The 17,561-nt window shown below is 39.2% G+C and overlaps 1 protein-coding gene across 2 annotated transcripts in view; it reads left to right on the forward strand.

Annotated features, from left to right (window-relative positions):
• GREB1L (GREB1 like retinoic acid receptor coactivator) overlaps positions 1–17,561 on the forward strand; it is a 131,851-nt gene that overhangs the window by 69,624 nt on the left and 44,666 nt on the right. The window contains exons 3-8 of one of the 2 annotated variants that reach the window (XM_054514015.1): positions 1,159–1,318; positions 1,605–1,802; positions 8,830–9,006; positions 11,725–11,901; positions 13,799–13,921; positions 17,116–17,253. In XM_054514015.1, coding sequence (XP_054369990.1) covers positions 1,162–1,318; positions 1,605–1,802; positions 8,830–9,006; positions 11,725–11,901; positions 13,799–13,921; positions 17,116–17,253 — 970 coding nt within the window. In that variant the 5' untranslated portion in view covers positions 1,159–1,161. Of the gene's footprint in view, positions 1–1,158; positions 1,331–1,604; positions 1,803–8,829; positions 9,007–11,724; positions 11,902–13,798; positions 13,922–17,115; positions 17,254–17,561 lie in introns of both variants that reach the window. The other variant, XM_054514016.1, reaches the window with a different exon arrangement.

A 17,561-nucleotide genomic window follows, 5' to 3' on the forward strand; every position in this document is an offset into this window, starting at 1 on the left:
GTGTCTGTTGGTTTAACTGGGAAAAACTTGTTTCTTTTGAAATAAATTTCTCTGAAAGTTGAGTTTTGTGTTCTGAATATTGGAAAATTTTAGACTGCTGTTTCTTTGGAACAAATGTCATTTGATATAATGATCTAGAAAAATGGAAAATTTCATATTTCAGTGAGTGTTCCTTAGCTCATTTTAAAACCTTCCATGGCCACCCTGTTACTAAATGTTTAAATTTGAGTGTCCATATCCCAGTGCTGGGTGCACAAGTATAACAGTCTTTGGGTTGTGTGATGCCATCCAAGGAGAAGAAATGGTCTACAGGTCTGTTTGTGCTTGAATATTTAATTAGGTTCATAAATTCATCATCAATATAAATAGAAATATTAATTGTTAAAGCAGATATTTAAATGATTGTTATCACTCTATGAGTGTAAAGCATAATTTCAAATAAAGATTTTTACTGCATTTGCTGCATGTGGTTTAGAAGTTATTTATTTCTCTCTTTTTTATATATTTTGTTATAATTAGATCCTTTGATAGGTCAGACTACATGTAAATCATAATATTACCATGAAGACAGAAGGTGAAGAGATTCTGAAAAGACAGAGAAACTGACCTTCCCTGTAATTTCAGTTAATATGAACAAGAGCAAAAATTCAAGTTATTGGATGTCTTTGTGTAAAGTTTTTCTCCAAATAATGGCATACTGACAAGTGAAAAATCATGTAAACATACTCTTTGACAAAAGAGTATGTTTACTCTTTTGACAAGAACTGATGAAGCCCAAATTGATTTTTAGAATTTTTTTTGTTATATGTACCCTTCTGTATTCTACCCTGAATATCCTAAAAAAACCCAAATAATAATGATTTTATCTATCCTCCATTAATTTTTTTATACCAGGAAGGTTCTTGAGGCTGTTGAGAGGCCATGTACTCAGAAGACACAGAGCAGTGTGTTGGAGATGTGCTGAAAGCTTGGTGGAACAGAAGGATGCAGTCTGCCAGACAGAGAGAGAAACACAAACGTGTGGTGCTAGTTAGAGATGTTTGCACAGCATATTTCCTTGCTGACTTTATATCACTGACATGCATCTGTCTTCGTTTGTAAATTCTCTGTGCATGGGCATTCCCATCCCCTTATCAGCTGTTTCCTTTGTGTTTTTAGATCATGGGGAATTCATATGCAGGGCAACTGAAATCCGCCCGTTTCGAAGAAGCTCTCCACAACTCCATAGAAGCTTCTCTGAGATGCAGCAGCGTTGTCCCACGGCCAATCTTCTCCCAGCTCTACCTGGATCCTGACCAGCCTCCTTTCCTGCCGGAAGGTAACCATGAAAGTATGGCACGTTTCAGTTGTTTTTCTGTGTGTGAAAAGGGTGGGGGGGTGTTTCATTAAAAAAAAAAAAAAAAAAAAAAGGCAGAAACTGCCCAGCAGTTAATTGTGTAACAAAATCTGAATCTTGGGCATCGTTAAGGGGAAAGAATGGCATGCTGGTTATTTTAAAAGGAGATAGATGTTGTATTAAAAGGAGATACTGTTGAAAAGTTCAATTTTCTAGGTTATTTTTATCTTTACTATATTTTATTATTTTTTCTATTTTTATTCTTCAGATGTGAAGCCAAAGGTAGAAGAGTTGGATAAAGAGTTAGTACATCGCTATTCACAAAATGGAAGCCTGGACTTTTCTACCAACCAAACTGTTAATGAAATGGAAGATGAAGAAGAGGATGAAGAAATGTCAGATTCAAGCAGTCCACCAATCCCATACTCGCAAAAACCTGCCCCGGAAGGGTCTTGCACTACTGATGGTTGGTATCATTGTGTTTTACTGTATGATCTTCACTACTGAATGATTCTAGTGATAATGTGCACTCTCTGCAGATCTCTTACAAATCCTTAAGCTAGAAAGTCTGAAAATACAGTTTATAGTCAAAGCTGTAGATCTGACAAAATAAGGATTAGAAGGACTTGTTTGAGAACATAAAGTTTAGTTTATCATTTGAAAGCAGTGTTGAGAACTGGCTGTGGCACATCATTAGTTTCTGAAAGCCCTTTTTTGTCTGTCAACCAGGTAACCTCTTTTGATTCACTGTCCTCAGAGAGGTTACCTGAGTTGGCATCAGTATGGCTGGTTCTCAGTCTGTTCCTAAATGATTCTCAGAAACATTGGCAAAGCTGGACTTAGTTGCTTCCATGGGTAGAAAGAAGAGAAAGAAAATAGGGAGGACACTTAATGCACTTTCTGCTGCTGAGGTGATAAGAAGGTTGGCTGTGGAAGCTTGTCTGTTTTGTCTTCCCCACGTGCCTGCTGGCCATTGCTTCCTTACCAACTGAGCTGCCCTGGTTTGCTGTTGTTCAAGATGAGCAAAATTGTTGACCATACTATATTTGTTTGAGTTTAAATGTGTCAAAGAAAGAACCAGGTAATTATACATGAACCTACTTGCCCTAAGAAAAATCGATGTGATTGGTTCAACTTACCCCAAAATTGTTCTATTCTGAAGGTTTAACTTCCTCAAAAAAGGAAGACCTGCTCATAGTTATTAGATGTGCTTCTTGTTAAAACATCTCCCTGCTGACTTCAGACACCTGAAAACAGGAACTGTTCCCACCAGGTCCAAATGCACTTTTGGACATTTTATTCAATATCCCCCTGAATCATGGAATTCCTTGTCCACAGTTCATTAAAAGCTGTAATTTTGAAATGGTTTTGCACCTTACTGAAGTATCTGGTTATATGAAATGACAGAAGTAAGGATCAACCCCTGGTAATTCTTTGACATTTGTGGGGGGCAGGCATTAGTGGCATGTGTTGTCATCTTTGCCTTTTCCATTTCCAAATGCAGCTCACGTTTACCCTCTGTAGCAGCATACTGCCCGTTCCCTGTAGCACAAAGAACAGAAGGGCTGGTTGGCTACTGTGAAAAGATGGGGAATATTGTTGGGAGAATTCGTTATTCACACAGAAGTGTGGTTTTCTGTCCTTCGAAGGCTTGTGAATTTGAAGAAGGAGGGAAGGAGAAAGTATAAAACAATGTATTCCTAGGAAAGTGTTCTCAGTTGAGGACAAGTATCAATAAAGTCTGCACAATCTCCTATGGAGAGCAGGAGCAGTGCCTTTTTCACTTCACATATTATATGTATGTAATGTTAAACTTCTTAGCATGTCCTGGGATTGACCTTTCAGGGGCAGTTTTGTGTTTTGATTTTTATCTATAAGGCTTTTATGATCAAAGCACTCTAGAAGAAAGTTTCATGTGTTACATCTGCAGAATTTTAGGGTTGTTCATTCCTCATTTTTAAGTTTACCATTCTGAGTTTACAAATCTGCCTTACTATCAGATGTTCTCAAGGAACCAATTAAGAGAGCAGAGTTTTTGTGTCTGGAAAAGGAATGGAAATCAGATTTTTTTCCAAATACTTCTGGTGATCTGTTAGGACAGTTTTGCATAATTGTTTAAAATGCCCTGGTTCCCAAACATTCACACAGCAGACCATATCTCAACAAGATATTAATCTGATAACTCATCTTTCATCTCATGAGTATGCCTTCCAGAGATGTAAGACAGGATCACTGTCATTGTTTGCATCCCTTATCTTATTTATTTAATTGCAAAGGTAAATGACATTATGAAGATGTTAAACAATACTGATAGACCATTTGAACTCACTGTATTTGGATACTTTAAACTAAGCCTGTGTTCCATTGCTTATCCAAGAGCAAAATATTGGTACTAGAGCCTGCAGTTCATAGCTCTGCTTGCTGTAAAATCTGTTTCCCACCTTTTGGATCAGGTGGGAAGAAATCTTTTTCCCTTTGAGGTATTTGTGCTGCTTGCTTTTCCTGAATTCAGGATGTGTGCCATAACCATCATATTATTTTCTGTGGTGACTTATTCTTTTATTCAGATGCATTTGTCAGTCACACGGGTGCAGAAAGTAGATCTTAATGCCTTTAGTTGTCAGCTAAAAAAAATAAATGCCTCATAAGTGAGTTTGTTGGAAATTCTTTCTCAGCTAGTATTAGATGTCTTAACTCTCTTCTTAGCCCATTGGAAAGAGCAACTGTATTTGCCACTGAACCTTGCTGTTAGTCATGAAAGTAATTCACTTATTTTCAGGGGCTTTGGGGGTTTGTTTATGTTTTTTTTTCCTGCTCAACACAAATTTTTGTAACTAAAATTTCCATGAAAATAGGGTTTCAAGAAAAGTAATTTATTTGTTTTCATATGGGTATCTCAAATAGTCAACAAAATTCTTGCATTATCAAGAAGCTGTTCTGAACCGCTGGCTTGCTGTAGCTTTGAAAGAGGCTGCTTCTCATTTGTGGAATAACATTCTATGCAAGCTGTGGGAAACACAATAGTATCACCTTTCTTTTGTTAGCAAATCCTCAATTTACCTGATGCTTAAAGAAAGGCCAAGGCAGTTTCAGAAGCAATTAGGTAAGCAGGTACTTAACACCTGATCAGTTACTGTGAGGTTACAATAGCGAGTGACAGTGACCCCTAATTCATATGTAATTCCTGGAAGCTAATTCCTTATGCAAATACCCCATTTATTACAGTGCAACAAGGGGCTGGTGCCCCACATGGAAACTACCTCTTCTTACGGTGGGGAAAGGGAAGACAGATACAATTTTAATTTTTGAGAAGATTCTAGGACTTGTAGTCGTTGACAGCCGTGGGGATACATTTTCAGGAAGATGGGACTGGGTTACTTTAAATGAAGTGATGTTGGAGAATGCAAATATGCTTCTCAGAAGCAAAAACTAATGCAGAGAAATGCAGATGTCTGTAAAAGCTGTTAATATTTTAACTTTTTGGTGAGTGCTCCTGGTATTTGCAAATCTTTAATTGAAATGTAAGTGCCTGTTCCTCTGTTCCTTATTTGAAACAAAGCTGAGATCCTGTAAGAACATGTTGTTTGTTTTGGTTTTGGGGTTTTTTTTTTAGCAATTCAGCAGTTACATGTCGATAAAATATTTCACAAAAAGGAGTTGGTTTGGTTTACTGACTCATGTTTTCTTCTCTTTGTACTAGGATTTTCATAAAAGGTACACAAGTAAATTAAAGTGCTGTTCTTTCTTCTTTAGAGGAAATGTTTTACTGCTGTTTGACATAGAAGTGTAGGTGCCAGCACAGTTATAAATGAATAGCTATGAAATGTAAATGAATTTTAAATGTTCTAAGTCTTACACATTGGCAGCACAAGTTCATCTAGTACTGAGACACTATGTCTTGTCTTTCCTAATGTGGAAATTATTATTTCTAACAGATAATTAATTACCAATGCAAAAATCAGGCAAAACAGAAAAGAAAATAAGGTTGGGGTCTCTGTGGTGCTTGGTAGTTAGAAAAAGACAATGTAACAGGGAGAGGGTTAATCTCCCCTTCATCTCCCCACAGTTACTTGCTTCCAAATCAATGTGTTTTGGGTGGAATTTCCTCATTCAGTTTCAAAAAGCAGCAGAAACTTAAAAGAGTGCTTTTCAGGCCTTAAAGTCAAGGCAAAGAAGGATAATGAAGGGCGCTTGCTCTTTCCATCTGCATGTCTTTGAAGGAAAATTCAAACCTTTTACCGCACAGGGGCAGATTTGCATCCTCTCCCTATCTCCTGGTGGAAGTAAATCCCAGCTGTAGCTGGCCAGGCTCTGCAGCCCTCCCTGCTTCTCCTGTGGCAGCTGTTCCATGAGCAAGAGAAGAGTTCCTGGAGGCTCTGGGGGTCTGTCTGTGCTGCCTCTCTCCCTGCCCACCCATCGGGATCCCGTTCCCTCTCAGAAGGGGAGCCAGAGGAAACCATTCGGTGTCAGCCCTGCTTATTATCTCACCACCTCAGAAAACGAGGTTTTGGCAGTCGCCTGTGAGCTCTGAGCTGGTGGCTGCTTTCTGCCGTTTCTGGTAGTGAATTATAAAGGCAGTGAATTTCAGCAAGATTTGTGAAGTTCAGGAGCTGGTTGGATGACATCGGTGTCCCCAAACTTAAGTCCCCTGGGGCAGCAGGGTAATTATAGCTCTCTCACAGGCTGAACATCCCAGAGGCATGTGCTGGCCAGCCAGTCTGCCCGTGCATACCTCTGTGATCCAGAGATGTCGCCAGCCAAAGCCAGGAGGATGCCAAAGGAGATTGTGAAAGGAGGGAGAATGGGGAGAGTGCAAGGGGTCTGGGAGCACTGACTGAGTAAGAGATGATACTGGGGGTGGGAATCATAGGTACTGCTTGCAGATCCAGTAGGATACAGCATTTCTACAGTCCAGTCCCACATATTCTAAATGGTGGGAAATATTAAGATCTACAGCCTCTCAGCTAAGAGGCTGCTGTTCCCATGATAGCAGGCAGTTACTGAATTGTGCTTGTAAACTTGTTAAGATGTTTTTTCTTAGGACTCTCCTGTAGCTTCTCCCTTGGGGACTGATGCAGAATGGTGACACACCGCTGCTCGAAGCATAGCTGAAGTTGTTTTGCACATAGCCCAGATAAATCTGAGTCTTTTCTTTCACCTGGGGTGTCGTGGAGTGCTGCTTCACTTCACTTCACTGGGACAGCAAAACCCTCAAGCGGCCCAAAGCTTCTCATGTGATATTCACACTTCTCAATGTTGTGTGCTCCTTCAGAAAACAAGTCTGTATTGACACAAAACAACACTGACAACCTTGCTTGTGCCAGTATTGCTATTGCTAGCAATTCCTTCAAAAGCCTTCTCCTGTTGGAGAAGCACCATTTGTGCTTCTGGGCATTTCCGGAACATTTTTAGGTAGAGACTGGGCTAGAAGCTAATTGTGTAAAGCATGGGTTTAAGTCTGTGTTGAAATCTTACTGCACTTGCTGTTTCATAATCCTTATCTACAGATTTCCTGTTTGCCCACATTGTCAGCAGTGGGCAATTTTTCTGCTTTAAATCTAGATGTAAAGTGGTATTTTCTAAGCATGTCAACTACTCAGATTTCGCTGAATGCCTAAATATTTAAGGCCAGCTTCGAAAATTCTGGATTTAATACCTAAGTGACATTAACATTTGAATAAGCAAACTTTATTTTGAATGGAAGGGACTTTTCTCCTGGGTTTGTCTGAGACTTTCTTTCTAAATTACATCAAAAAGTCTAGATAATACTTAGCCTGGTACCTGGCTTTCTATTTGACTATGATCAATATGTTTTTAGAGAACATGCCTTAAGAAGAATTTAACAGATTAAAATCAAATGACACCTAATCAGAAAAGAACTAATTGTGCTTTAAATATGCAGATTTAATACTTCTCTCTTAAAACATATGTAAGTTTTTATTGGTAAGTTATTGATATGATCCACTGATTCATACATGAAAACTTCAGGAGCTTAATTCAATTCATTGCCTGGAAAAAGCAAGTGTGTGAGGGGTGAATTTAAGCTAGCTTTCCATGAGCTGCTGCTGGAACTGAGGTGATTGAAGAAGTGAAGAAACCATTCAGCCAAGAACTGGTTTGGCAGATTGTGAGTGTAGGCACAAGACTGAACCTGTATTGGACCCTGTTTTCAGCAAGCTGCTGCTTGTGAGGAAATTCATGCAAGCTGATTCTGTGCATTCCACTTTGCACATGCTCTGTGCCTGCTACAGTGCTGAGATAAAACCAAAACCCAATAACTTCCATAATTTTTGCTGAAGTTGCTATAGGTTTTGGCCCAGGAGCTAAGAGCACAGACATATGTATCAATAATGGCTGAGGTGGCTTTTGGTTAAGCTGTGATCACATTGTGTTACCACATGCTTACACAAGGTCTTTCTCCAGGATTTTTTTTCTTAAAATTTCTGTGACAATAAATAATATTTACATGAGTAATATTTTAAATGAAGTGTAAGTAATAGGTATTAATAGCTATTGCAGTAGTTTCAAATTTAACAGTAATCTTGATTCTTGTGATTGTGATTTCCTTTATTTATTGTTTATTTAGCCTGGACACTGCTCTGGGTTGCCTTGCTATGCTTTTTGTGTGACCCAGCCTGCTACCTGCTCACTGCAGGGCATAGAACAGCAGAAACTCTCTCAGGTCCCCACTTTTGCCCACTTCTGCTGCTTTAGCTCTACACTGATTAGAAGCCCAAGAGGCAATGTTATGTCCTTATTTTGTGGGCATATGTGTATTTGAGTGGGGAAAAGACTTAACTGGGGACTTGAATGTCCTGCAGTCCACTGAGACTTCAGAGACTCAACTGGAGACGTAGCAAAACATGATTCACATGTCTAAAACTAGTGAATTATTTATTTGCTGGAACTTCTAAAATGTTTGGAGGATTTAAAAATTAGATATTTAATTATTTTAATGTAATAAAATGATTTTTAGTAGCCACTACTAAACTTTCATCATCAATTTTTATCATTCTTTTGTATTAATGGTGTTTATGTATCAATGCTCGCCTTCTGCAAGCAACTAAGACAAAATAGTTTCTCTTGAAAAAACTGTAGACTGAAGTTTGGCAAAGAAAAAATAATCTTTGGCATCTTTTAAGAGCTACTTTCTGTTATTAAATCACAACCTTATCCTCTTATTTTGATTGTTTTTGAAAAATTGGATTTTGGAGCCATTTGATGTCTAATGTTTGGGCACTTAAATTTCTTTTGTGCCTGTATATGTTTAAATATGTATATTTAAAATAATGTTGTCTATTGCCTCTGAAACTCTCAGCTAGTGGTTCTGGTGGGATGCTATCTCAATTTCCTCTATTTCCTTAAAAAGGATATATGAAAACTCCAGTTACAGCATCAAGTTGTGAAGGCCATTTGCTTTTGCAACTGATCAAACAAAGAGAATTAAATGAATTCTTCTGAAGAGTTATCATTTGTTTTGCTTTGTTCTGTAGGTTTTTGTCAAGCAGGCAAGGATTTACGGTTGGTATCTCTGTGCATGGAGCAAATTGATATCCCAGCAGGCTTCCTGTTAGTAGGAGCCAAATCTCCCAACCTTCCTGAGCACATTCTAGTCTGCGCTGTTGACAAGAGGTTTTTGCCAGATGATCATGGGAAAAATGCACTTTTAGGTAAGAGATCTTTTTTCCTTTGTGCCATAATAATTCAGAGGAAAAAAAAGCCAGTTGAAAATTATCTAATGTCATTTCAGCTAATGACCTTCTATTAGAAATATGTTGAGGAGAGGACTGACTTCATTAAATCAAATCTGTAGATGAACCTGCCTTAAAAGCCCATTTTAAAACAAGTCCCTGATTCCACAATTAATCACAATTGAATCTCCCAGATTTTTGTGTGGGCAGAAGTCAATTGCAGCCCTGGCATTCTAAATGTGAGCTATCCATATTCTGTTTATCTCAGCTGGAGCTTACAGCATTTTCATTTAAGAAGAAATATGCTCATGCAAGTACTGAAAATGAACTATATTATGTTTTGGTTTTTTTTTTTTAATTAAGGGATGATTTCTGCCCTTGGCCTCACCAGGATCATTGATCTCAGTAGAAGTTTTGGGAGCAGTTTGCTTCCCAAAAACCAACACATAGGGACACCCAGCCCTACCTTTCCCAATTATGTCATAATCTGTTACATTTATGAAGTTTAAAATCTTAGTACAACAATGCCTCTTGGTAATTGAAGACAGGCCTATGTACACCTAGATTTCCTGCCTGGGTCACAACTGGTACACATTTTAACAAGGTCGTAGAAGTGATTTAATGTATTTTGGCTCCTTTAGCCTATTTTGAATTTACTCTTTCATTTCTGCCTCCAGTCATTGTTCTGCCTAGGATATATTCAGAAAGAGCTTTCAACAGGAAAGAAATTACAACAAAGGATAAATACCCTGATTTACCTGCAATGCTCAAATTCTGGTGCAGACCACCAATATTTTGTGTAACTATTGGAAACAGCTTTGTTTTGTGCTTTAACTTTATGTCTCCATTAAATCCATTTGATAAATCCATACATAGCAAACCTTTGGGCCTAAGGCAGAAATGCCCCTGGCCTGAGTTGGATAGAGGCTGTGGTGTGATGTGCCCTCACTGGTATGACTGGGGATTTGGGATAACAGGGTACACTTCAGGATTCAGAGGAGCTTCTCCCCTGCTAAGCTGGGGAAGTGTCAGGAGCTGACCAATAAGAACTGATAGGCAGATGGTGTTTAAACCTGATTAAATGTGGTACTGCCTGTCTTTGATGGTAAGCCTCCCCCTCCATTCCAGCTTTGTATCCATCCATCCATCCATCCATCCATCCATCCATCCATCCATCCATCCATCCATCCATCCATCCATCCATCCATCCATTCTCTCTGGTCTCATTTGTTAAGGAGCCTGGTGACTCACACCTCTGGTATTGCTGAAGTTTCTGTCACTGTCACCTGTGAGCAAAGAAAGAACTGACTCAGTAGCTCTGAGAGACCCTGGTTACTCTTTCTGAAAACTGTGGAGATACACTGGTAGATCCTGTGGGCTGCAAGAGAGTAAAGAAGAATGATTCAGTCCCAGGAAAAACAGGATGAAGAGATTTGCATCTTGGCATCCTCATCGAAGCTGATAATGAGGTGTAGTAAGGCTAAAGACAATGGCCTTATTATTAAGAGTTTTATGGATAAGGGATTTTGTCAAAAACACTGAATATCTTTGTCATAAACCTGTTACTTTGGCTGACAGGTGAGTGTAGGAGCCAGCATCCTCCAAGGTGTTTGTCATTGTGGAAAATAACAATAGTAGCAAGAATGAAAAATTGATTCTCTTACAGATCTTGAACTGATTAGTAAATGGAAAAAAACCACAAATGAACAAAAATAAAGCATTTCCACTAGGTATTAATCTGCTAGCACTTTTATAAATCATTATTGATATTCTGTAGAAAATCTGTTTCATTAAGGGTTGAAATCAAGTCAGAGATAAGTGGCATGACAAGTAAGACAACAGGGCTTAATTGTTCAGCATTAGATAATAGAGGGCTGATTCAAACAACAAAGGTTTTAAGGCAGACCCATTTCAGAACATACCCTGTGCTTTGTTCTATGAAATCTGCCATCATTATGCCAGATTCCCATTAACACAGCTGTGAATGGCACTGGACATCAAGGCTACTTAGAATTCTTAGTCTGGATTGTCCTCCAGACCTCAACTCAAAATTTCACCCTTTTCTGTGAAGCCTTGTTGGAAATGTTGCAGAAAAACAGTCTTTGTCACTAAAATGGTTATTTTCTTGAGAAGCTATAGGTTTTTGAAACTATTTTAAAGCACTCCTAACTCTGGCCATGCAAATCTTGTGGTTGCTTTCAAGACTGTAATAAAATGTAAGGTTCAGTTTACTTAGAAAGTATTCTACGTAAGAAGCCTCAGGGAAAATTTATTTGATGTTAATTTCAGTCATATGAAATGCTCTGATGAATTAGCCACTGTTTTGAGAGAGATGTCTGCAGTTTGGAATCCATGGTTTTTTTAATATAGAAAAAATGTGGGGTTTTTTTTCCTAATGGAAATTTCCTAGTGTGACAACATAGAGTTGTCCCCCTGTCAAGAGGTTATCCTTCTCTGCACTGTGTAGAGTGGAAAACTGGTGGCAGGATTTTGGCATGAGTCAGTACTTCCCAAAGAGATGTAGGAGTTTCAGAAGAGCTCAGACTGACACCCATGTGCTGTGTCCACAGAAGCTGGCTGGCTGGAGGCTTCCAGTCCCCTGGAACTGGATGTGCAGGTAGGTTTAGATGGCCTTACTCCTAGCAAACAGTACAAGACATTTAATCTGCTTGTGTATCTTCTGCTTCCTTCTTCCAGGATTTTCTGGGAATTGTATAGGCTGTGGAGAAAGAGGATTTCGGTACTTCACAGAGTTTTCCAATCATATCAACCTGAAACTAACCACTCAGCCAAAGAAGCAAAAGCACTTAAAGTACTACCTAGTAAGAAGCTCCCAAGGTGTACTGTCAAAGGGACCCCTTATTTGCTGGAAAGGTAATAAAGGTGCCCATTCAATTAGGGGTGGTTCATGTTGTTAGGGGTGATGTTGAATGAAAAGTTGAAAGTTGCTGTTGAAAATGTATGCATTCAAAAGCAACTGCTTGAAGGGAGAACTCTTACTGATTTCTTACTGAAGTTTGGATTTTGCCAAAGAAGTTAAATGTGACTGTAAACACTCTTCTTTCATCCCCCCATACTTTTGGTGGTAGCCCTAGATCTTCCCATCTTAGAGTGTGCAGCCATCCTGGTAGAAGATAAGAGGCTACTCAGTCTGATTATTCTTTTATGTGCCTGAAGCACACAGCCAGGGCTGCAGCATTGGTTTTCCACTGATATTCATCTTTGCAGGTGCAATCCAGTCTGTCTCATGCCTGAGGATAGCTAGCATGCTGTAAGATTAACAAAGCTCAGGGCACTGATCTCAGGGAAAGAAAAGACTTGGGTGCTCCTGCCATTTGCAGTGTTTTACACTTGGTCTTACTCTACCAGAGCAGCATGTGTGACATTATGTGCTACAGGAGGGTGCATTTGTGACCCCAAGGCAAGGTAGCCATGGGGGTCTCTTATTGGAGGATGCAGGGTTTTGGAGCTAGAACCATACAAAGACTCAAGGAAAGAGTGGTTTACCCACCCACTGTCTGCCAAGCTGGTTTATGTGCAGACTACCTGACCTTTTCATCTGTGGTCTCACTCAGTGGAGACAGAGTTTGATCTGGGCCCTGTTGTTCCAAAAAGTTGATGTGAGGAGAGGGGAAGCTCTGCAGGAGAACTGACATCTGAGGAGTCACATCCTCATGTGAATAGCAGCATGACACCAGAAAGAGATGGTTATCACCAAGCTGTATGAGTGATTATAGTTTGTATCAGTTAGTGGGTCAAAAGGATCTTGGCTTCAGCTGCTTTTCTCTGTTACAAGGAAAATTAACTGCTGCTTTAGAGTGCATGTGGCTTTTCAACAGCATTTTTCACAAAAATGACACAAATATTTAATTTGGTAGTAAATTTCCAAATAAAGACAAAGGAAGCCTTATTTTACTTCTGGAATCTTTTTTTCTGAAACCCCTCCCTGGTACTCATGCAGTTGGAGTTGGTGTGTGTACTGGTAAATGCAGTTGGGAGTAATGCACGTGTAGAAGAAGCAGATACTGGTTCCACTTTTGGTTATATGCTACTTGCAAGTGTTCTGAGCACCCACGAAAGTTCAGAAAATCAACCAAAAGTCAACCTCATGGGCATTACTTTGATAGGTCCTGTCCCCATATTGCTGTCATCCATCTGGTAACCTTTCACTCTTCACTTAGATTATAGGTCTAATTAGAAGAGTGCTTTTAAACATTTAAACCCTTCTCCTAAAACAAATCTTGATTAGATCTCAGTTTTAAAAATGGATTAATGTGTGATTTTCAACATGACTTTCTCCTCCCTCAACTCGGTTTTCATCCAGACAGACACTAACAGCGCTGAGATCTCCCTGAAGGTTTGTATAAGCATATTCAAAATCTGGGTTTCAGCACAATTTCTCCTTTTAAAGGGCAACATATGACCATTTGTATACAGGTTGTGCCACAGAAGTCTCTGAGTGTTTTCTGGGACATGTCCAATACCTTCAAATCTCTTGGAAGCTGTGATCCGAGGGCTCTTGCCATTTTGCAGCATCTGCTCTGTATTTGCCTGGCCCCCTGAGTGGCCCCCAGGGAGGTTTTCTTAATTAGAAGACAAAGTTGACAAAACTGCGAATCCCTATTTTCCTTGGATGCTGCCATTTGCCGCTGTTTGTTGTACGTGCTCTCTGTGTGCTCTTAACGTTTTGTCGCCTTTCGCCACCGCGTTGCTGAACTTTGCTGCTGGGAGGAGGCCTTGTTAATATGTACTGTAGCTGCTTCATTTGCAGAATGTAGAAGCAGGCAATCATCTGCTGCTAGCCTCTCTGCTAAGCCAAATCCTTCGGTGTCACCGTCCACGACCCCAGAGGGTGGATCAGCTAATGGATACAAGTCAGGGTTCACTCAGACAGGTAGGAGCTGAAAGTGCTGTAAAGATAACCATTGGGGGTGGTAAGTTACCTCAGCCACTGCTGGGTCAGGGATGCTGTAAACAACTGGGTATTTACCTTGAGCCATGTGGAGATTACACTGGAGAGGATGCCTTTCAAAATTTGCTTTGGCAAAGATTAAGACCCAGGTGAGGCTGAAGGTTAGATCAGTCTCAAAACAACAATTGATCTAAAAGCATTAAATGGTCTTTTGATTAATTTATTTGATTCTGTGCCTCCTTGTCTTTGTTTCATTAATTTTTTTTGTGCATCTCAAAAAACTTCAATGACATGTTTATAGGGAAGTGTTTGCTTAGTATATAAACTAGGCTATTTGTCTGGAAAAGAATAATAATCTCCTTTTAGGGAGAGGGGATCAGATGTTATTTTATTTACTTGCTAATTTCCTTATTTATTTAAATTTTATTGCACGCAAAGGTGTACTTGGAATTGCAATTTCCCCATATGCATACAGTGGGTTTTTGGTATGTGAGCTAACCAGTCCCTCACAACTATTCTAGAAAGCTATTAATGATATCCTTAAAAAAGGAGAAAATATATAAATCAAATAGACATTGACTGACAAAGAAGCAGCATCTTAATATCATGTATCTATTTATTTATTTATTGCAAGTAGACAAAGTGCTTTTGTTTGAGCTTTCTTCCTCATTGCTTTATTGCAGCTTCATCTATGCTGTTGTATGTTTTTGTGTCTGTGCTATTTCTTGAAAAATTAAAAACAAGAGAAAATGACTTGTTAGTTGTTATTAATTGATATGAATGTCCAAAACTACGTTTCTTTAAAGGGAATGAAATGCAGATAGAAAGCTAGATGGTTAAAATACTTTTTACACCTAGAAAGTTTGTCAAAAGGAGTAATAAACAAAAGCTGAACACAGGCATTCATATGAGACTATAATCATGGCTTAGTATTTACAGAGGCACTTGTCTCAGGTGGTTGCCCCTGTCTCTGTTGAGGAAGCAAAATGCTTTGGGCTTTGGGTAAAATTAAATGACAGTGTGGTTAAAACACATCTGCATTTCATTGCATGATCCCTTGGCTTCCAGATCCAGGCATGAGAACTGTGCAGATGCATGAGAACCTGTTTATTTGGAGCAACAAGCATTCTAATATTTACACAGCTTTGTCTTCTATTGTATCTGCCAAGTTAATAGATACACCTTTTATATACGGCTTTCTCCTTATCACTCCCTGCCATTTTCAGTCTGCTTGGTGTTTCTGTGTGTCACTGTTTGTACTCCTAGGTCATGCTCGTCAAAACCTTTTCATCTCCTTCTCCTGTTATCTCCTGGTGAAGATAATGCCACATACATACACATGAATCCTCTGTGACTGGGAGAAGGGGGGAGAGCACCTTTTATTCAGTGGCATAAATTCTGATGTGTCACCTATGATGTGGGGCTTTTCTGGCTTTTTCTCTTCTAGATTCTGCAAAGCTCTTTCTACTCGAGTTGGCTTCTAGGTTGTTTTAAAACAGGACTACTTATTAGCAGGTTGTTTTCTGAAATTGTTTTCAGCTCATCATCAACTCATATCCCTTTTTTTCTTTAAAAGCTGTGTAAATGTTTCTGGTGAGCAGTTCAGTCTCTGAGTTCTACAAGATATGTGTAGGTAGTTATGGGCAGACAGTATCAAAAATATGGGTTTGGGCAGACACTTGAGGGGAAAATTCAATTCACATGTTAAGCAACTAGAAACAAGGCTTTACAAGAGAAAGACGAAGAATTTTAATAACTGGTATTTTAATAAGTCCTGATTAGGTAACAGAGTGGTGTTTAAACATATACCAGCCACACCCACATTCACAGATAAAATGTGAACATTCAAGAGAATGTATTACAATTAGAGATGGGGGACAAAAAAAAATCCCCAAAGCTTCTGGACAGTTTACTTTAAAGAACTTTTAACACTACATATTTGCTACATCATATTTAATGGCAGACCAGCATCTCCCTCCAAGGGCCCAGACCCAGTGGTCTATTTTGTTAGCCTTTCAGTGTATTTCCTATGAGCATGGACAAGATTTTCTGGTGGGGCAGCAGCAGCAGAGGCTTCTGTGTTTGCTCTTCATGTCAGCTACTCTGTCTGGCAAAGAAGAGCTTCCTCCCACCCTCCTCCACCAAATGGTGTGTGGCCTGAGGGTGAATGTGTTTGGCAGATCAAGTTGGTCTTTGTCTTCTGTTTTCTTTAGCTGGCTGTTTTACTGGGACATCTGTAGGTGAACTTAGACTCCTTTGCCTACTTGTTGCAAACTACTTTCTGGACTGATGCTGAGTTAATATTCTTTCGCTCTGGTCATAAGAATTTGGATTTGCCAGTGTATCTGCATCTGAATGCCAATTTTTTCTTGAAGTAAATTGCAACTATGAAATGCCTGATGTTAAAGGGATTTACATGCTGAGAAGTTTGGAATCAGTTTGATACTGGGCAAATATTCAATTTGTTTGTTCTTCAGTTTATCCTTCTATAAAATAAGATTTATAGGTTTTAGCTGTGGTAGAATGCTCCATGAAGTTTGTTAATTTATGCAAAGAGGTTGGGGTCAAATGCCCTTAATTTTTTACCCAGATTTATAAACGAGCATATGCATTTTATAGTTTTGTAGACAGTAGTGCTGTAAGGAGGCTATGTTTTTGGGTGTGGTTTTTTCTGCCCTTAGTCAAGCTTAGCTGTGTCTGATAGAGATTCAGTAGCTTGTTGTTGAAAATCTCAGGTGATGGAGATGCCACAACCTCTTTTAGGTAACTTTTTCCAGTGCTTATTCCCTATGCTTGCTGGCTGCAAGTTCCATAAGCTCTTCGTCTTAGCTTCCTCATGTGAACCATGAGGAAACTGCATTTACTTGCCTATCCCATGAGGCTATTTTGAGGAGCAATGAGATAACCCTTTCTACAGTTAAAATATTTTTTGAGTGTGTGCGAGTGCAAAATACTGTGGGAGAGATCAGTCATGGGTTCAGTGGATTATAAGATTCTATAGAAACACCCAGTTAAGTGTTAAAACTCCTGAAAGATACATGGTAATTTCTTAGGAGTGTAAAAAAATTGTTTGCAATTTATGCAGAGATGAGTGTTGATAAATGTGTATGCAATAAAAAAATTATATATATATATATGTAAATTTTAATCATTAATTAAACAACTTCTGTTCTCAGATTCTTCAGTGTTCAGTCCAGCAAAATCATCTTCTGCTGCTGTTAACTTAAGTGGAACGCAAGACCCATCCCGGAACAAGAACATTGTGAAACCTCTGGCTCTGTCAGTACAGCTCGTAGGAAAGGCATTTGCTGCAGGTATGGCTTTGCTTTCCAAAACATCTGAGAGCCAAGGGAATAATCAGCTTAACAACTAAGAAAAGAGAGTGTTCTTTTTTTGGTGGAAAAGGGAAAGGAAAACATTCGCTAGCACTCTCCAGAACTCTCATATTCTTGCAGTCTTTGGCACAGAAATTTTTGCAGTTAGTACTGTCCCCAAGGTTGAGCCACACCTTGGCTTTCAGATGTAACATCTTGGTAGGAGTGCAGTGATATCTCTCTCTGCACTTCCTAACCGTAAGAGAGCATAAATGTCACCTCTTGATATCACACTGATTCCTGCCTCA

Source organism: Molothrus ater, chromosome 1 (genome assembly GCF_012460135.2).
Source record: "Molothrus ater isolate BHLD 08-10-18 breed brown headed cowbird chromosome 1, BPBGC_Mater_1.1, whole genome shotgun sequence".
NCBI classification, from domain to species: Eukaryota; Metazoa; Chordata; class Aves; order Passeriformes; family Icteridae; genus Molothrus; species Molothrus ater.